General features: G+C 39.7%; 1 protein-coding gene across 4 annotated transcripts in view; it reads left to right on the forward strand.

The window, feature by feature from the left end:
• Positions 1–20,708, forward strand: part of herc3 (HECT and RLD domain containing E3 ubiquitin protein ligase 3) — a 39,486-nt gene that overhangs the window by 3,713 nt on the left and 15,065 nt on the right. For 3 of the 4 annotated variants that reach the window (XR_014874505.1, XM_085162344.1, XM_085162346.1), the window contains 18 exons: positions 2,325–2,401; positions 3,190–3,411; positions 4,854–4,945; positions 5,287–5,417; positions 5,977–6,128; positions 6,930–7,003; positions 7,611–7,735; positions 7,903–7,962; positions 10,106–10,217; positions 11,135–11,324; positions 13,220–13,383; positions 13,534–13,647; positions 13,923–13,946; positions 14,045–14,143; positions 14,252–14,422; positions 14,497–14,640; positions 17,160–17,326; positions 19,666–19,732. Coding sequence is in view for 3 of the 4 variants with exons in the window: in XM_085162344.1 (XP_085018470.1) it covers positions 2,325–2,401; positions 3,190–3,411; positions 4,854–4,945; positions 5,287–5,417; positions 5,977–6,128; positions 6,930–7,003; positions 7,611–7,735; positions 7,903–7,962; positions 10,106–10,217; positions 11,135–11,324; positions 13,220–13,383; positions 13,534–13,647; positions 13,923–13,946; positions 14,045–14,143; positions 14,252–14,422; positions 14,497–14,640; positions 17,160–17,326; positions 19,666–19,732 (2,185 nt within the window). In the remaining variant the exon portion in view is untranslated. The remainder of the gene's footprint in view (positions 1–2,324; positions 2,402–3,189; positions 3,412–4,853; positions 4,946–5,286; positions 5,418–5,976; positions 6,129–6,929; positions 7,004–7,610; positions 7,736–7,902; positions 7,963–10,105; positions 10,218–11,134; positions 11,325–13,219; positions 13,384–13,533; positions 13,648–13,922; positions 13,947–14,044; positions 14,144–14,251; positions 14,423–14,496; positions 14,641–17,159; positions 17,327–19,665; positions 19,733–20,708) is intronic. The other variant, XM_085162345.1, reaches the window with a different exon arrangement.

A 20,708-nucleotide genomic window follows, 5' to 3' on the forward strand; every position in this document is an offset into this window, starting at 1 on the left:
ACTAAATAGATATATCAGAAATATATTTATATCTATATGCTCACAAAATCATTATTAAAAAGAAAGAAAAACTACAGTGACATCTTCATTGTTAATCTATCGGTTACTCAGACTGACCTCAGTGTTATAGTGGAGGAGAAGAAGCCCCATGTAAACATATACTCAGCGAGATAGTTTAATAGTCAGTATTTTGTATGCAGCAGCCTTTCATAATTTAGTTCAACTTAGTTTTATTTATATAGCACCCAGTCACAACAATAGATGCCTCAAGACACTTTGTATTGTAAGAGAAAGACCCTACAATAATACAGTGAAAATCCCAATAATCAGATGACCCCCTATGAGCAAGCGCTTTTGTGACAGTGGGAAGGAAAAACTCCCTTTTAACAGGAAGAAACCTCAAACAGAAGCAGGTTCAGGGAGGGGCGGCCATCTGGCTCGACCAGTTGGGGGTAAGGGAAGGAAAACATGAGAAAGACACATTGTGGAAGAGCGCAAGAAATTATTAATAACTAATGATTTAATGAAGATTAATGTAAAAACACATGGTAAGGGAAAAAAAACACTCAGTACATCATGGAAGCCTCCAGCCGACTAGGCCTATTGCAGCATAACTAAGGGAGGATTCAGGGTCACTGGATCAAGCCCTAACTATAAGTTTGATTAAAAAGCAAAGTTTTAAGCCTAATCTGAAAAGGAAAGTGGCTGTCTGTCTCCAAAATCCAAACTAGAAGCTGGTTCCACAAAAGAGGGGCCTGAAAACTGAAGGCTCTTCCTCCCATTCTACTTTTAACTACTCTAGGAATTAAAAGTAAGCCTGCAGTCTGAGAGCAAAGTGTTCTATTGTGGTGATGCGGTACTATGAGGTCTTTAACATAAAATGGGACCCGATTATTATGGATTTAAAAGGGAGCCAGTGAAGAGAAGCCAGTATGGGTGAAATATGCTCTCTCTAGTCCCTGTCAGTACTCGTGCTGCAGCATTTTGGATAAGCTGAAAGCTTTTCAGTGAGTTTTTAGGACATCAATAATTACCATACTGCATCGTAGAAGTAATAAATACTAGTTTTCAGTGATACTGAAAAAGAGATTGCACGAAAGGAAGAAAGCAGTTATATATATTTGCTTAGTGTGTGCATTGGAAAAACATATCCTGGTCAAAATGACTCCAAGGTTCCTCACAGTGTTACTGGAGGCCAAGGTAATCCCATTTAGGGTAAGCACATAGTAACATATTTCTAAGATTTTTTTTTTTTAGGGCCACGTATGCTAACCTCAGTTTGTAGCGGAATTTAGGAATTATAGGTCATCCAGGTCTTTGTCTTTCAGAGATTCTTGCAGTTTCACTAAGTTGTGTGTGTTTTCTGGCTTCATGGATAGATAAAGTTGGGCATCATCTGCATAGGAGTGAAAATATATGTTTTGCCTTCTAATGATACCGCCTAAGGCAGGGGTGTCCAACTCCAGTCCTCAAGAGCTGCGGCTTTTAGATCCATCCCTACTCCAACACAGCTGAATCAAATGATTGAATTACCCCTTCAGCATGCCATCAAGTTTGGCAAAGGCCTGGTAACAAGTCATTCATTTGGTTCAGGTGTGTCGGAAGAAGGAGAGCGACAGTAGCTCTCGAGGACTGGATTTGAACACCCCTGGCCTAAGGGAAGCATGTATAATATAAACAGAACTGGTTCTAGTGTGGAACCCTGCAGAACTCCATAATTCACCTTTGTGTGTAAAGAGAACTCCCAATTAACATGAACAAATTGAAGTGTTATAATTTTACGAAGTTTGTCTGAATTAGATCTCTCTTGTAAATGAGATGCTGAGTCTCAATGGGGCTACCTGTATAAATAAAAGTTAAATACCAAGTAAAAAGTCTATTAGATAGATATGATTTGAACCACCTTGAATAGCTACAGCATGCTCTAATCGCTGTAATTAAATTATGGTCATCGAACCTCATTGCACTGAGGTTTAGAAGAAGCACAGACAGGAATCTACCATCAGTGGCCATAAGAAAACCATCTGTAACCTACACTAAAGCTGTCTCTGTAATGTGATGCATTCTAAAACCTGACTGAAACTTTTAAAATAAGCAATTTCTCTGCAGATGATTAGCTAGCTGTTTTACAACTACTTTTTGAAAAAGGCAGGTTAGGAAGGTTGTGATTGGCCTATAATCAGCTAAGACAATAGACATCAGGTTTGACATTATTTGGAATTCCCAGCCTTTTCATGCATCATCTACTTAAACAAGAAATGTTTGTAATGTGTATTTTTGGCTTGATAAACAAATGTTTTTCTTTCTTTTTATATTTATCCTAGGTTGGTCAAAAGACTGTGTGACCATCGCATCTCTCAAGTAATGTGTGGGAATCAGCACTGCATCGCACTTTCTAGAGGTGTGAAAGACGATTTCTTTATAACACCTCATCACTGTTCACAATCTGAATGTTGGATCCCAACTGTGTCCAATCGAACTGAAATGTATGGCATCAGAAAACCCCCATAAATTCTTAAATTCACTTCATGCAAATTTTAGCTCATCTATCCGCTCGTCCACAGTTCACTAGAAGCGTTAATCCTTTAACAGTCTTGGTCAGATCTGAGTGAAACTTGCACATGGTCAAGGCTGTTTTACGAGCAATCACCAGGCAGTAATGATGGAGAACAAGTGTGTGTTTATCAATGTAGCAACAAAGTGTCAACCATCAGCATCAAGGTTAGCATGACTAGGACTCAAGACATAATATTTTCATTAAAATATGTGATTGCAAAGGGAGGAGAGCATAGTTTGAGAAAATGCAATGGTTTTGCATTATGGGAGATTTTAAATTGACTGTTTTTTGTCCAAAGAAATGTGATCAGATGTTGAACCACAGCTTCTTGGGGCTAAACACACATAGCTTTATGTATTAATACTAACAGGATAATGGGGTCTGTGATTTATCTGTCAGCCTGAAAAGTTGTTTATTTATTTATGTTTGGTGTAAGCTTTGACTTGATTCAAGTTTGGCTATAAATGAAAGCATTTGGTGTTGTTGATGTTTTGGCAATATGTAGGTCTGAGCCACACCCTGTAAGAGCTCTAAATATAGCCACTCTATAAAACAGACATCTGCCCTGTATTTTGTGTTCATTATTGGTGTTGATGTAAGGTAAAGTTCATGATGTGCGTTTTTCCTCTCAGATGGCCAGCTGTTCACATGGGGCCAGAACACCAGCGGGCAGCTCGGGTTGGGGAAAGGAGAGCCCAGCAAGCTGTTCCCTCATCCTCTAAAGTCTCTGGCAGGAATTCCTTTGGCACAAATAACGGCAGGAGGAGACCACAGTTTTGCCCTGTCATTGTCTGGAGCTGTATTTGGCTGGGGCAAAAACAGAGCTGGACAACTGGGCCTTAATGATAAACAAGGTAATAATCACCTGGTTAGAAAGAACGGCGACTGTTATATGATATAATGCAGAGTGTAGAGCTTCATACAAATTATATAAATCTTTACGTAATATTGTGTCTCACATTTTTATCAATTTATTCGCGTTTGAAATAAAAAAGAAAAGGTTTTCACAGGACTCCACATGGTGTTGTGAAAAACTAAGTACACCTGTACTCTTTTGATAATATTTTAGAGGTTAAGTAACAGCTAGGTACTATTAATAATTAATAATGACTGTCAAGTGTGAGTACCGCTATCAAAGCAGACGTTTTGGCAGTTTCTGATCTGAAGCATTCACGTGTTATCACAATGCCACAATCTTCCCTGGAAAAGGACGTCTCAGCAAATTCACCCAAGAGCAGACTGAGCAATACATAGAGAAACTGCAAACAACCCAGCAGCTACATCTCAGACTCTAGAGGCCTCTGTTAGCAGGTAATTGTAAAGTTCATGATGGTACAAATAGAAATGGTCTGAACAAGTGTGGCTTATTTGGAAGGGTTACCAGGAGGAAGCCTGTTCTCTCTAAAAATAACATGACAGCACAGCTTAGGTTTGAAAAGTTGCATCTGAGAAAATTGCAAGACTTCTTGAATAAAGTCCTTTGGACAGATGAGGCCGTTGGGGTGGCTGTAGTTTAGGAGGTAGAGCAGGTCATCTACTAATAGGAAGCTTCTATTTCTATTGTGAGTGTCTGTGAATGTCACATAAAACACACTTAAGCATAGGATGGATGTGAATGTGTGAATGAGGCATGTTGTATAAAGTGCTTTAGTGGTCAGCTAGAGTAGAAAAGCACTATATAAGAACGAGTTCATTTACCATTTATCATTATGACAATGTTTGCAGATGTTTGGCCATAATGCACAGCACCATGTGGAAAAATTAAACACAGCATGTCAGCATAAACACCTCATACCATCTGTCAGCACGGTGGTGGAGGGGTGATGATTTGGGCACCTTGGAGTCATGGAGTTGACCATGAACTCCTCCGGATACCAAAGTGTTGTAGAGTCAAACTTTAGATGTCTACCTGACATTTAAAGTTTGGCCAATACTGGGTCAGGCCACAGGACAACAGCAGCAAATCTACCGCAAAACGGTATTGTTGCCATTGTCTGTGGAACAATGGCAACGTACTTGATCACTCTCACGCTCATTTTTTGTGTTATGAGTAGTTAGAGGTCACCATTTTGGAGAAGAGATCTATTTATTAACATTTCATGGAAATGATCCTCAATATTAAATAATTTAATAATTTAATTAATTAACATATCCACATTTAGTTTAGTTGCCATTGTGGTGCTAAATCAGAATGCAAAACTTTAAGTGTTTTCCACCATCTTCTTAATTTGAGTGGACTCATCTGGTTGAAGTATTTAACAGTGTGGACTCGCTTGTGTGTTGTCGCCTTCCACAGATCGTGCCGTCCCATGCCACATTAAATTTTTGAGATCTCAGAAAGTTGTTTACATCAGCTGTGGAGATGAACATACAGCAGCCTTGACAAAGGTATGATTTATATTTAACTGTGTTGTACATGCTTTACATATGCATGTTTAATTTTGGCCATTTCTAGTAACAGATATTATGCAACCAGATATTATAAAGTCTTGTTTTGTTAGGTCGTTCTTGTTTAGCTGGTGCAAGAGATTTATATTATTTTACACAACACTCTGTTAATACAGAGTTAAAAACTGAGTCTTATTACAGCCACACGGTCTAACCCTATCTTATCTTAATCTACCACCTAATGTGTGCCATAAGTGATTTAGTGCAAGACTATGCATAAAGTTTCCCTCTTAAATGGAAAAAAGCACGGAAAAAGTCAGTGTGTTTACTCTTCCCGGCAGGATGGCGGCTTGTTTACGTTTGGTGATGGCTCGTGGGGTCAGCTGGGTCACGGCTCCACCAATAGTGAGCTTTTACCTAGACGAGTGCTGGAGCTCATGGGCACCGAGGTGTCCCAAATCACCTGTGGCAGGTACTGTCTCTGATAAACCTACAGAGGACTTTCGTTGGTTATACCCATACAATCTCATCCAACCAAGTAAAACAACACTGGAGTAAAGTCTGTGTTTATGAAGCTTAAACTTTTTTTTGACTCTCAGAAAGCCGCAGTTTTAACTCTCTTGTATGGTGTGTGTTTTTTGTTTATTTCTCCACATCTGATGGGAAAGGAATACTGAAAAGACTTATAGAAAGTTACCTTGTACCTTAAATGTTAATAGCTTTGATTGTTTTGCTTCCAGCCACAGACATTTGTTGCATCTTTTTTTGCTCAGTTATTTCTTTTGTCCTCTTGACCGTTAGAACAAAACTTCTCTTTGAGAATCCAAATTAAAAAAAAATATAAACATTAGTAATAATTAAAAAATATCTGCTGCAAAAACAACCGATCTAAACTGAACATGTTAAATCAGAGAGCTGTAAGGTACCTTTGATAATGTTAACTGCATATCTAATGCTGTAAATGTGTAACTATCAAAGTGGTGAATTTACTTTTCTGAGTTTCTTCATTTCGTGGTTTTTCCTTTTGCCAGGCACCACACGTTGGCGTTCGTGCCTTCCTCTGGCGTGGTATATGCGTTTGGTTGTAACAGCCATGGCCAGCTGGGAACAGGAATACTGGGGGATGCCAGAAGCCCATTTCCTGTCAAGGCCAGTTTCCTGACTGGAAAATTCCATAGAAGAGGTAAGCAGAGGACTTGCCGATCAGTCCCTATATGCTTGTGACCGAACGCCTTTTTAAAAGTGCCTCATTCCCACTTCTCACGTTTGTTAGACATGTTTCCTGTTTGTGCCTTTACTGGTAACTGCAGTGGAAATCCAGGCAGGTAGCTGTGAATGTTACAGTTTTATTTGGCCTAACCATTATGGTCCTGGTAACCTTGTTTCCGATTTTTTTCTTGAAGACAATGGAGAACTTTGAGAGAATTTACAAAGTCTTAAAACAGAAAGAACAGACTGATAACGATACAGTGGGCTTTGTTAGTGTCCAGCTAGACTCTGCTGCTTCACTGTCTTGCGGAGGTATTTCTGATTTGGCTCCAGTTGCTGTTGCCAAAACAACCAAGAGGATAGTTGGTATTCAGCCAAAACAGCTTGTAATGGACAGCAGTGTCTTCTGTTGGATTTACCAGAAATCATCCTGCAATCTGCTTGTAATGTAGGCTAGGGGGTGTGAGTCACAGCAGAGATTTAAAAAAAAAAAAAAAATATTGTAAGCAGACGGCAAGAACACAGCTTATTCTGCCATTTATATCAAATTGAAATAGCACAAAGAAGAGCTTTTGAGCCAAATGCTTTATGATTGCTTTATGCTTCCACAGTGTATTATTCTTTATCCTTCATTACTGTGTATCATCTTTTTTCTCAAGGTGAGGAATCATTACAGACACATGCAGTTTAAAGTGCTTTACAGTGTGAAATATATATATTTTATTCCCTGTTATTATGTTCAGTGCCTATCTCTTTTTTTATGTTTCTTAATTAGAATCAAAACAGTATACCGTGACCAAAATCATCTGTGGAGGAGACCATAGTTTCTTATTGTACTCTAATGAGCAGGTATGTGATTTCATAAAGATTAAAACTAAAATATCACATTTTTTATTAAAAATATATACTTACTTCCAGTTTTACCATTGTTATTGTTTGTTTGAATTTTCATGAATAAATGCTTTGTTATTTATTTTCATGTTAAAGATATAGAGAAATGTGAAACTGAAAATCAAAGATGTACTCTAAAAACCATCAGGAATTAAAAAATGATTAACCGTATGTGACACACATATGCTTCTTAGTTTCCTGCAGCACGCTGTATAATTCTAAGCAATCACATCCAAAAACTCCAAGCAATCATGTCTGTGTTACTTAGGTTTAGTGTTTCACCACAGGGTGGCGTTAATGTCTCAGCTTTAACCAGTTCAGTTGATGGAACTCTGTATTTGGAGCCTTTATCTGGTAAAAAAAAAATGTAATTTTCAAGCAAACTGTCAGGAACGTAGGCTGATGAAGATGTAAAGCGCTTAGCCAAAACATTTCGATCTGGCCTCTTTATTTTGTCGACGCAACCCAGATCAAACTTTGCCACACAGACTGCAAAGGACCAAAGCAAACAGTCTTCTGTGTTTGTAACAGTGGTGTTATGTGTTCTCTGTCTTCCCCTCTACAGACCTCTGTCCCCTCGGAAGACTTCAGAGTGATTAATATTGGCAAAAGTCTCTCACCAATCAGTTATGAAAGTTTGAATTCGTTGAGGCTGAAACTGATGTACAACACAGACTCTAGCGTCACAAAGTAAGCCAACGATAAAAGGGTATTGTGTCAGATATCTTAGATTATAAGATAGAATGTAGACTCATATATAATTGGTTTACACAAATACACACAGAGCTTAATTCACTTTAATCATTGGAAAGTCTCCCCTTGTTACATTTTCATTGTAATGTGTGTTTCGTTTACAGTGACGTCATAGTTCAGCTGTCCTCGACGGCGTGCTGGAATGCCAGCTTCTTGGACCAAAGGTGCATAGACCTCACCTGCATCAATATGAGAAATACACAAATAGTGCAGTCAGGACTTGTTTTATATTGGAGCACGGTTGCATGTATTAATGCAAAAACCTTCAGTGGAAGACAAAACACCACTGAGCTTACATTTTTCTAAGAGCTTTTCTAAAAGCTTACAGTGCTAAGAGTATTAGTGAATCTACATAGACAAGATAGTTTTTCTTTAGAAAAAGTACTTCATATAAATTAGATTTTGCTACTTTTACTTTAGTCAGACTAGTAATTTTATTTTCACCTTTAAGAAAAAGAAGATAGTGGTGACCTTGAGGAGGAAAAAAGAAACAAACATTTAACAGTTAATAAGATATAGCACCAAAATGCGAAGTGTAAAGAAGAGCTGAAATAATTAAGAGGTGATAAAAATGTTTAAGTTCCCACCTTAATAGTGCAGGATTTAGTCAGTATTTGCCAAACAAACCTTGGATGCATGCATACCATCTGGCAAGTTATGACCAGATATTTTATTCTTCGTTCTCCGTCACTGTCTGTGTTGTTATTATTAGAAGAAGTGTTTCATTTCTGCAGGTTGAAAATGTGACTCTGATTTATGCTAGACAGGCACGACATATTTAAAATAGTTAGTACAATTATGTGCTGCACGTGTGCCACGTCTGTATCGCTACTGTGCTGAGCCAAAAATAGCACATGCTCAGGATCTTTGGCCTTGGTTCAGGCAGGTGACAGATGGCACAAACTGCAGTCGCGCTCGACATCAAAACTGCAGTTTTTCCACTGAATGTTGCCACAGAAACTCTCCCAGTATTTTAGGACAAAAAAAGGGCACCACAGTCCCCAACAAAGGTTTTAAAAAAAAGGAAACAAGAAGGATCTGTTAGCGTTTTATTAGTGTAGATTCATCACAGAGTAACTTCTTAAGCCCTTCAGGTGTGTGCCATGAATGAAGTTAAGTAAGGAAACGCATGCTGTGTGATCAACTCACAAAGATGTACTTTCTCTGTCAAATACCCTCAAATCATCAATGCATATCATCTTATCCAGCTGATTGTCAGGCCTGGGAAAGATGCTATCTGTTTGGTTAGCGAGATCTGTGTGAGTCCATCAACCTGTGTGTTGACATCATGACGTATGTAGGACAAACTAATCAGCAGATACTTATCGCGTCCTGGGAATGAGCTGTGGAGGTTACTGGGTTGGGAAAAAAGGCCTCACCGACACATGCGTGAAAAATTAATCTTTCAAAAACTGAAATGCCCCAGGAGGTAAAACAAATAGTAACATCCATCATAAAGTAAGTAAGTAGTGCATATGAAATACAGGAGGGACAGACTTGTACTAATTGACTGACTAAATGGGAATAAATGTTAGTTGCTGCCTTAGTTAATAACATGAAAACCTTCCCAACAAAAATGTAGCCATAAAAACTGTATTTGTATCTCCTTTTATTAGGTACAGCTGTGGGATTTGCTGCAGTTGTTCAGAGCACATCCATGTACAGGAAGTATTAGCATCACAGTTGGGACCCAAAACTGCTCAGATGGTGCTTTAAGCTCAGAGAGTTCTCTGAATTTAATGGGTCATTGCTGTGACTCAGTAGTTTTGTAGCACAAACCGCTGCACCATCTGCAGCAGTGTTTGCTCTTTGACAAACAGTCTCCACAGGATCACGTTTGATCTGACTGAGTGCTGTAAATAGTTGCCGTTAGGGATCAGTCCACTGTGTCAGTCAGTATTTGTCTTGTTGTGCCTATAGGGAAGGAAGATGGCATTTACAGATAGATAAATCTTTAATGCTCAGTGTCAGTGATATGTTGAGGGTTGTTTAAGGCGAAGCAGTGAGTGTGTTTATCAACTGGTTCTCACTCTAATCATCTCCCAGGCAGAAGAAGAGATCTGCTTAGGGATAGACTTAAATACATTTAGGCTGCATGTATACTTAACCATTGCTTATATTGCAGTGAGTATTATCACACCTACCTAAAGGTGACTCACAGCTGACCTGCTGGATGACAGCTTGGAGTAGACCTGTGTTTAATCCAAAGCAACTTTCCATCAAAGCTTTATCACCCTGAATATGAGCTCTGGTTTTTATCCTTTGCTGAGATCTCACTTATATCTTTCTTTATCTGCTTTCTCTCAGTGATGATACCCATTTCAAAACCAACCCAAAGATCCCAGGCATCGATCTCAACTCTGTCAGAATGCTGTTTGAGACTCTGAGCAAACCAGCTTTCTCTGAACTCATGGAGCAGGTACTGCTTCTAACCTCCAAACCCAGTTTACTGTATGTCTCTAAGGACACGTGGTGCATGCGTTTGATAATGGCTCCTGTTGTTGTCTGACTTTCTTTATCTGACAAGAAGCATGAATAAAGAAAATAGTATACACGTTTTGGTTTACTCTAATCACCTAATCAATTACTTTTTAAGCTATTACACATAAAGTGGATTCATAAGCAATGAAAGATTTAGTGGCAAACAGTTAATCTCAGGAATTGAAGGAGTTCTGCATGAATCCTAATGAACCCCTGTGCCTCTGGCTGTAGATGTTGCTGCTGAAAATTAGCTGCTCACTCCAAATTAAAACCTCATTGTTTGTATGTAGGTCACCAACGTCTAAATCCATAGTGATTTTCATAGAAATTGGTATCAATGAATGTGATAGAAAGTGATTTTTGTCTGAAACGCTTCGTGTTTTGGCTCCTTAATGATGCAGGTTTAATACATGCAGGGTTTGCTTTGTAACCATTCATTTGGTGGAATAAATAAAAAAAAAAAAAAAATCCATGTTTTGAAAGTACATCAAGTTCTGCCACAGATCCAAAATGCAGAACTGGTTGACGACTTCTAACATTGGCGCACTAATGTTATGTTTGGGACTGAAGTGGCCTCAGTCTGATTGATGCAGGCTGAGGCCTCTTTCCCCAACCACTAAATAACGTCTCGCAAAATTTAGCAACTGACGTTTTATCGCTGCTGCCTCGTTCATCCAGCTTGTTTGGAAATATAAAAATATCCCATCACATTCAGCTTTTTTTTAAAAAAAACAAACAAACAGTAAAACCCTAATAATTCTCTGACTGCATTTTGTCTCTAACATGAATCTTCTTTCTCTGAGCAGTGTAACTAAACAGAGGGTGTAACGTCTGCGTCCTCTCTCTCCTGTTTAGGCCACCAAGAGTTTTGAGAGCCTGCTGATCCCTCAGCTGCCACGCTCCCCTCCTGATGTCGAGGCCATGAGGATCTACCTCATCTTGTCAGAGTACCCGGCCCTGCAGGACTCCAAAAACTACATCCGCCTCACTATACCCCTAGCAATGGCTATTCTGCGGCTAGATGCCAACCCCAGCAAAGTATTGGGTATTACATTTGCACGCCCACACTGAATCCAGGTTGTCATTCAGATTTGACTTTAGGAGATAACTAAGAACTGTGAAGCTCAGCAACTCTGTGCTATGTCCCACCATGTTAAGCTTACGCTGATGTTTAGAATATATCGGTATCCTCGTCCATATCTGTGCTACGTGTGCTTCGTCAGCGAGAGATAAAAAACACCACCAGGACAACAATATTTTCACAGCATCTTCAAACATTAGAGCCTGGCTCATATGGATTTTTGAACTCACTATTGATATTTGAGGAAAACTAGGGGTTTTAACAGAGGTAAAGGTCAGTTACTAGCTGGTCTGCTAGTTTAGTCTTCACTCTGTGGTCACATGAATCAGTTTAATAATAATGTTTGTTTTTTTTCTTGGTGGGTCCTGAAAATTACTTTCGTGCATTTATTTTAAATATTTGGATGATATTTCATAAAATGCTGTTAACACTTTCAAAGATATTCATAGTGCTGCTGCAATAATACAGACAAGTGACAAAAGCGCTCTGGAGAAAGGTTTGTTCACCTCTGCACATGTGACCGACTGCTGCGTAAAACTGTTCATGCATGTCTGGTCTATGCCACACAAACATACATTTACTGGCCATTTTATTAGTTACACCTTAGACCCCTTTTTGCTATCAGAACTGCTTTAATTCTTCATGGCATCGATTTAACAAGGTGCTGGAAACATTCCTCAGATTTTGGTCCTCATTGACACGGTAATGTCACACAGTTTCTGCAGATTTGTCCATGATGCAAATCTCTCATTCCATCACATCGCAAATGTGCTCTGAGATTTGGACTGTGGAGTCCATTTGAGTGCAGCGAACTCACTGCTATGATCAAAAATGATGAGATGATTTGACATTTGTGACGTGGTGGCGTTATCCTGCTGCTTCCTCACAAGGGACAGTACACTGTGTCATAAAGGGATGGACATTATCAGCAACAGTATTCAGGTATGCTGTGGGCTTTAAACTATGCTCAAATGGTGCTAACTGTCCCACAGTGTGCCAAGAAAATGTGCCCCACACCACCAGCCTGAACTGTCAATACAAGGTAGGATGGAGCCACGATTTCATGTTGTTCATGCCAAATTTGAACCCTGCCATCTGAATGTCACAGCAGAAATGGAGACTCATCAGGCCAGGCAACGTGTTTACAGTCTTCTGTCGGAGCCTGTGTGAACTGTGGTCGCAATTTCCTGTTCTTAACTCTCATGAGTAGCAACGGGTGTGTTCTTCTGCTGTTGTAGCCCATTTTCTTCCAGGTCTGACATATTGTGAGTTCACAGATGCTTTTTTGCATACCTTGGTTGTAACGAGTGGTTATTTGAGTTCCTGAGCCCTTATTGTCAGCTCGAAGCAGTCTTGCCATTCTGCTCTTTGGTCTTTGGCAGCAAAACATTTTCACCCAGAGAACTGCTGCTCAGTTTTTTTCTCCTTCTCAGGCTATTTTGTGTAAACCCTGAAGATGGTTATATGGGAAATTCAAATTATATCAGCAGTTTTTGAAATACTCACACCAGCCTATCTAGCACCAACAACCACGCCACGTCCAGAGTCACTTAAATCATCTTTCTTCCCCATTCAGTGCTCAGTTTGAACTTGCGTACATCCCTAAATGCATTTAGTTACTGCCCTGTGGTTGGCTTATAAGATATTTGTGTTAACAAGTGGTTGAACAGGTGTATCTAATGAAGTGGCTTTAAATTATTTAAGTGTTAAAACAGAAGCATTGTTATTGTGTAATTCCTGAAATTCCAATACATCATAGAAGAAACTGACAACCTCAGTGCTACTTGAGTCCACCATAAAATATCATGGTGTATTTGGTTGAGGTTATTTATTTTCCTCTCCTTTTTGTGTCTCTGCAGACAACTGGTGGTGTTTCGTGGACGGCAGCGTGTTCACCCGAATGGTCGACATGTACAAGAGCATTGTTGTCTTTATGCTAACTGGAGGCAAGACAGTGCTCGTGCCCATGTTCTATGAGAACTATTTTCTTGCCACTCTTCGGCTGCTGGAAAAGCTCCACAAGGTATACACAAATGACACTCGCTGTTCTCAGCTGTGCTTGTTCGGCAATACAATCCAAGAAGGAAGTGTTTATGTCACGGTCAGATGGTTCTCGGTAATCTGTAGTCTGCTGTGTACTGTACTCAGCCAGGTTTTTGTTCCATGTTACCAGGTAAACTTGAAGGCACAACACGTGGAGTACAACCGCTTTTACATCCCAGACATCACCAGCCTCGTGGACATCCAGGAAGACTACCTCAAATGGTTTCTGAGTAAAGCTGAGATTGTGAGTACTGAGTTTGGGATAGGTTTCACTGCTCGAGCGTGGAGTTATTTGTGAATGCCCGTGGAAGGCATCTGTGTTTGTCAGGTCTGTTTGTCTCTTCTTGCTGCCCACTCGTTTCATAAACAACACTCGGGCACTGGAAGGAAGTTAAAAATCTCTACGTTTCTACTTTTAAATGTCTTTTTATTTTTCAAGTGTCAGGTTTGATCAGATGACTTTTCTTTCTTTCTTTCTTTCTTTCTTTCTTTCTTTCTTTCTTTCTCTCTCATTTTTAGAAAGTGGGATCATCCCCTTCACAGGTAGTTGAATTAAAGACTCAGTTATTAAGCATAATAGATAAATGTGATTCATTTAAATGGTGATGGTTTATTAAGCATTCATTCTGTTTTCCCTGCAGAGTGACTTTCCCGCAGTAAACCTATGTGCCTACCCGTTCATATTGAACGCAAAAGCCAAGACAACCATGCTGCAAACTGATGCTGAACTGCAAATGCAGGTACCCGCTGCTGACAGACTTTATGTGTCAGCAAATGTTTCTTAATTGTTCTCGTTCTCATGTGAACATTGTTTTATCCATTTTTCTCCACCTGTGTCCGTTACCAAGATGGCAGTAAGCGGTGCAAACCTACACAATGTCTTTATGCTGCTCACACTGGAACCCCACCTCGCTAGGAACCCTTACCTGGTGCTCCATGTGCGTAGGAGCCATTTAGTAAGCGACACACTACGCGAGCTCACCATGTACTCTGATGTGGACCTCAAGAAACCACTCAAGGTGAGAGGCTGCCCTCACCGGAGGACAAAGCGAAGATTTGTTTTTGTTTTTCATTTGCTTCTTCCTCCCTCCAGGTGATCTTTGATGGAGAGGAGGCTGTAGACGCAGGTGGCGTAACTAAAGAGTTCTTCCTGCTGCTGTTGAAGGAGCTGATGGATCCCGTGTACGGGATGTTCACTCATTACAAAGAGTCCAACCTGCTCTGGTTCTCAGATAAAGTGAGTTTCCCTGGTTGACAGTTAACAGGCAGTGGAATTAGTATGTTAAAGTATTTATCGAGTATATTTAAATATAATTAAGTCTAATTTTAGCATATTACCTTCAACTTGAAACATTAGGGTGAGCCACACTGCTGCAGACAGTTAAACACGAAGCTCTTTTCCAACTGCTGCACCTGCTGTGAACAGGTTTTAATGAATGAGTAGTTGCAATGTCTTCAAATAGGAAACTTCATCTTTTGAGATGGTTATCCAGAAGAAAAATGATACTTAATCCGGAGACTGTGTTTTAAAACATCTGAGACAGATCAGAGACAGCTTATTTATTTATTTCGTTTATGGATAATTGAGAAACACACAACTGTTTAAGTAACTTTGGATATGAACTAAAATCATCTGTTAATTCCTAATGCACAACAGTGTAGCACAGCTAATCCATGTTTTACAGGGGTTACTGCATTTCAGTCACAAAGCTGAAAGCTGCATACAGTGGTCCACTTTTTTTTCTACCTCTGAAAGAAAAGGGAAAATACTGTGACTCTGCAGACTGAAACATATTTGGACTTGCTGACAATAAGCAGCCTGTGCTGTTGGCTTTTAGCTCAGCTGTTTTCTGGGAAGTAAAGCGTTTAGGCTAATAATGATATTATGAGATCTCAGTGACGTCAGAAAAGAAAGAAGATTTAAGAATTAGTAGGCATACTGCTCCTGTGCTGTGTGTGTAAATTGCACTCAGCCTTGCTTTAGGTTTGAAGCCTCTTGTGCGGGCTGTGTACGCTCCAGCCTAATTTGCCCCTTGGAGATAATGTCTCTTTGACATGCGCAGGATGGACAAGTCATATCTGTTGCTCAACAAGAGAAGTCAATGTTTCAATAAATCCACTGACCTTTTCCTTTTAGTTTGAAGCCTTTCAGCGTTCTTTTGTCTGGGTTTTTTTTTTTTTTTTGGACTAAAGAGCAGTCAGCCTATAATGGATTACCCGAATGTGGACTGGCAGTTGTTTGACTGCTGCTGTTTTTTCCAAGAAGAAGAGCTGCTGTTTCTGCAGTTATACACAGAGATGCTGTATGTCAGTGGGAACACTAAGGTTTACAAAACACTCACCTCTATAAGGGAGCTCGTCCCTCAGCCTTGACCGTCATGCTGACTGAGATTGGAAACAACATAATATTAGCTCTGCTCAGTCAGTCACCTCTCTGTCATTCAAATTAAGGTCGAAATCACCCCTCCCCCCCTTTTTTAAACTAACTCTTGTAAAATTATTAAGTAAAAAAGTAAGAGGTATTTGCATGAGAGTAGCATTTATTTTATATAGTCCAAGATTCATTTTCTGGCACATAATTATAACACAGAGTTGCAGCCATAGTGATAATCTAGATGATGTCAAGATTTTCTTTTGGAGTGAGACAGAAGGACATGATTAGAAATGAGTACACCAAAGGGACATCTCAGGTTGAGTGGAGACAAGAGATGGTTTGGACATGTGCAGAGGAGGGACAGTGAATATTGGAAAAAGGATGTTAAAGATGGAGTTGCCAGAGAGGAGGAAAAGAGGAAGACCACAGAGAAGATTCATGGATGTAGTGAAGGAGGACATGCAGAGGGTTGGAGTGACAAAGGAGGATGTCAGGGATAGAGTGAGATGGAAGAAGATGATCTGGTGTGGCGAGTTGCGCTCGAGGGGTGGTGTTGTTGGTTTCAGGGTCCACTATGTTGTTCCAGAAGATCTCAACTATTCTGTAGGTTAATGGTTGGTGTATTTGTAGGCCCATACTTAGCGATCATTGGACGAAGCCCACTGGTGATCTACTGACCAGCTGTTTGTTTCAATTCAAACAACTGTCATGGCTGCCATAGCCTCTACAGACTGCCTTGTGTAGATGAGTTAGTGAAACAGCTTGATCAGCTTTCTTGTGGTTTTGTGCCTTGTGATACAACATACAATCTCTTTCTTGCACGAGGATGTAACCATTGACATCCTCACATCTGTCCATTGCCAGTTTTTTCATTTTGTACAAATCTGGCTAACTCTTCCAAGTTTTATCTTTTTTTCCCCTTCTCTTCAGCGTCCTTATACTCATCATAAAAATTCCCTTTTAGCACACAAACACAAACAATTTTCCTTGTTACTAAAACTGATTCTTAAGTGTGATTTCACTAACTCATCTACACAATTTTGTAGAGGTAATAGAAGCTTTGGCAGTTGTTTGCTTTAAATGACAACTTTAATCTCCATATTTTGGCTTTATTCTATCCTTATGATAGCATATTTACCTAGAAGCTCTGATACCTTAGAGTTAAGAAGAAAGGTACATTTTTCATATTTGTATAGTTCTGTAAGTGTGAATTTACTGCTGGTGTACCATATAACATTTTTCAGCTCGTGGGATGTGAGAAATTGTCGAGTTACGTTGAGCCAGCTGACACGATGCCACCAAAGAATCTGCTCAGATTTCAGCCACAGAGAAGTGCTAAAAGAAAGGCAACAGGAAAATAATGTTTCTGCGTGCATCTCCAGTGTTTTGTAGAGCAGAACTGGTTCCACCTGATCGGGATCATCTGCGGTCTGGCCATCTATAACGCCACAGTGGTGGACCTCCACTTCCCCCTGGCTCTCTACAAGAAGCTGCTCGAGGTGTCACCCACGCTGGAAGACTTCAAAGAGCTCTCACCCACCGAAGCCCGGTAAACATGGCACATTGCAACTCACCATTTATTTTTAATTCATTTTTTAATCTATATATTTATTTATAAATAAGGGTTGATCTGTACTCTGAGTTGGTAAAGACTTAAAATAATAAATGAAAGAATTCAATTTTTGATCAAACTTAGCAGAACAGCCTTTAAGTTTTAAGAAATGACATGACATCCTTAAAGCATAAAGAGAGATAACTGTGGGATTAGTGGACTTCCAGAGGAATAGGATGCAACTGAAGAGACCTCTTAGATGAGAGGTCTTCAAAACTTAAGTCAAGTTCTTTTTCAAGATCCTTCTACCACAACCTGAATGACTGAGGACCTACACAAACAATAGGAAGAAAGATCTCACCAAAAGTGATGTTTGCATGCAAGCAAGGTATGTTTGGGGAACAAGTGGAACCCCCAAATATTGCAATGAAAGCGGTCAGTTAGTTATTGGGTTCCTAAAACCTTCCATAAAAAATTATGCAGTCTGAAGCAAAAGAAAAACAAGGTAAGGCATGACATCTGGCACATTGGTCCATAATGTTGGGATAAGTTCTTGATAAATAAGACCTGGAAAGTGGATTCTATATCTTAAATAGTGTAAGTTGTAACCTGGCACAGAATCTAATCTGGAAATAAAGAAATAAATGGGACAATAAAATAACTTGAATGCCTCGATTATGTCACAGAAGATAGGAGAGATAAGTAAGAGCACGTGGCAAACACAGGATTTTTTTCAATAATGGCATTGTAGACTTAAAATGAGACTTCAAACTGAGACTGAATCCTAAGATTGCGCGTAAGAGGAGGGAACTCACAGATTTTTGCGACTGACTGTGTAGCATTTGTATTTCTGGGAGTTAAGGTGCAAAATATAAGGAGGAGAATGTTTAAATCAAGCACCAAGTTTACAGTTTTGGGTTTTTGTGTATTTTTCTAAATCACCTGTAAAACTAACCACACCTGTTAGCACTATTTGGTGAATGCACTCAGATCCTGTTTTACTCTGTTTAATAAATCTTGCCCTAATAGGTGATGGAGAGTAGATTAGAGAGGCAGATGAAGAAAAGGATGAGCGAGATTGAATCTCAAGTCTACACCATAGTAACTCAGGCGAGTGAAGCCGGTCGATAAATGTATGAATATGTGAAGACCGATATATAAAACGTGTAAATTGTTCCAATAAAGAAAGTCCCAATCTGGGGGCTTTACTGTCCCACAGAAACAAAGAAATAAATTGGTGCAATGATTTAAAAAAATGCCTGGAAAAAAAAGAAGATTATGACTCCATTAATTTTAACCTATTAGCAAGAAGAGAAGAAAGTCTGGACACCCAGGGCTGTCAGAGTAAAGTGATGATGATATCTCAGCCTTGGGCCAGCGACTTGAAATAGTCCTCCTTTAGAAGGATGTTTACCTTCATCGGGTTAGGATCAAATCTGCACCCGGATGTCAAATCCGTGTGCCACTTGTTTACATAACCAGTGTTTTTGCTTTTCAGAGTAGCAGTGAGATTGTTTGCCACTTCATTGAATTTAGAGCAGGAACGGTCAGCATTTCCGTTCAGCCTAATTGTCTCCAGTCAACTAGTGATTTTGCGATTATCCATTGAATGTGATTACCGATACGTACGGGCTGCAGCAGCCTGTTGCTCTCGAGACAACACCATCTTAAAGGACACTACATCTTAAAATGTTTGTTCTTATTATTTTCTCTGTCTTTTTGAGCCGTTCAGCTTCAACAGGCTAAAGGCAGCACATTGGAGACAACACACAGATAAGAAGCAGACACCAGCTCTGCTTTCTGAATAAACATTGTTTGATATTTTCTTTGTACTGTGACCTCAGCCGAGTAACTCGGGTCAAATTGCAAAACAATAATAATATATCCCCTTTGGCTAATTAGCATTTCCGTTGGCAGCCCATTTGTCCTTCCTGTTATTGGTGGTTATAACATCTAGCATTTTCTTTTCAGGAAAACTAACACAACACTCCCTGTGAGTCATTTCCTATTATTAATAATTCACCTCTAATCTGACAGAGCCTGTGTTCACGATTTGTTTCATCTACGGAGCTGCTGGAGCAGCACGGCTGATCCCTGTTTTTTCAATGTAAAGGTCAAACGTGGATAGAGTTGAGAGTTAAATACAAGTATAACACCAAAGAGCTGCAGGTGTTACTGACAAGTTCTGTATTACTACAGCTCTAAGCAGTGACTAGAACACTGTGTGTAACACCATAATACAGTTTTAACTTTCCTTGTTTTGCTTCTGTCTACTGATCAAATGGCAGTTTGAATTTTCTGTGTTGGTTTTTATGAGTTGATTTCTTTTTCTCCAGGAGTTTACAACAGCTTTTAGACTACGAAGGAAGTGACGTGGAGGAGACGTTTCTTCTCAACTTTGCTGTAAGTGTAACTATTTGTTGATTTTTATGCCACGTGTGTGAAAAAGGCTGGTGTTATTCTTTATTTTATTTATTGTTAATATGTTCCTTGAAGTTCTACGATACAGAATGACTCACGACCGTTCGTTCTTACTTAATCTGTCCATTAATGTGGGCTGTCGGTATCCCAGCTGTCATAGGGTGGAAGGAGAGGTTAGACCCTGGACAGGTCACCAGTGAATTGCAGGGATAACAAAGAGTGACAGAAAACCACTCGCACTCATTATCACACCTGTGGCCAATTTAGCATTGTTGTTGCTAACTTAGCTGATGTTTTATGAGTTGACCTGAACACTTGAGTTGACCCCTCATGGTGTTGAAGTCGTCCTGTCCTTAGCAGAAAAACAGCCCCAAAGCATAATGGTTTTACCTCCCTGCTTGACTACGTGGATGGTGTTCATACTCAAAGAATCTCGTATTTCAAGTCAAGTTGATGTTAAAGAGTCAGATTTTTGGTTTTGTCTAACCGCAGCATTTTCTCCCAAGCCTTCTCTGAATCGTTTAGATGCTCATTGGCAAACTTAAGACTGGCCTTTACATGTGCCATCTTGAACACTTCATAGGTGGTGAAAGATTTTCAGTTCATTACAACGTAGCATATTACCAATGGTGTCCTTGGTCCTGTCTGCCAGTTTTGGGGTGATGCATCACCCTCATCCCATAGGGCAGGCTTTTCATGGTGATCAGTTTATATTTCTTGCATTTCCAAATAATCACACCAGCATTGTCACCTTCTCTCCAAGCTTCTTGCTAATGGTCTTGTGGCCCATTCCAGCCTTGTGCAGGTCTACAATCTTGTCCCTGATGTCCTTTGATGGCTCGTTGGTCTCCCTCATGGTGGTGATGGAGAGGTTAGAATGGAAGAAATTGATATTGTGGACACGTGTGCTTTATATACATAACGAGTTTGGATCAGGAGTCTCTGTAATTGATGGACA

Source organism: Neolamprologus multifasciatus, chromosome 6, assembly GCF_963576455.1.
Source record: "Neolamprologus multifasciatus chromosome 6, fNeoMul1.2, whole genome shotgun sequence".
In the NCBI taxonomy this organism is placed as follows: domain Eukaryota; kingdom Metazoa; phylum Chordata; class Actinopteri; order Cichliformes; family Cichlidae; genus Neolamprologus; species Neolamprologus multifasciatus.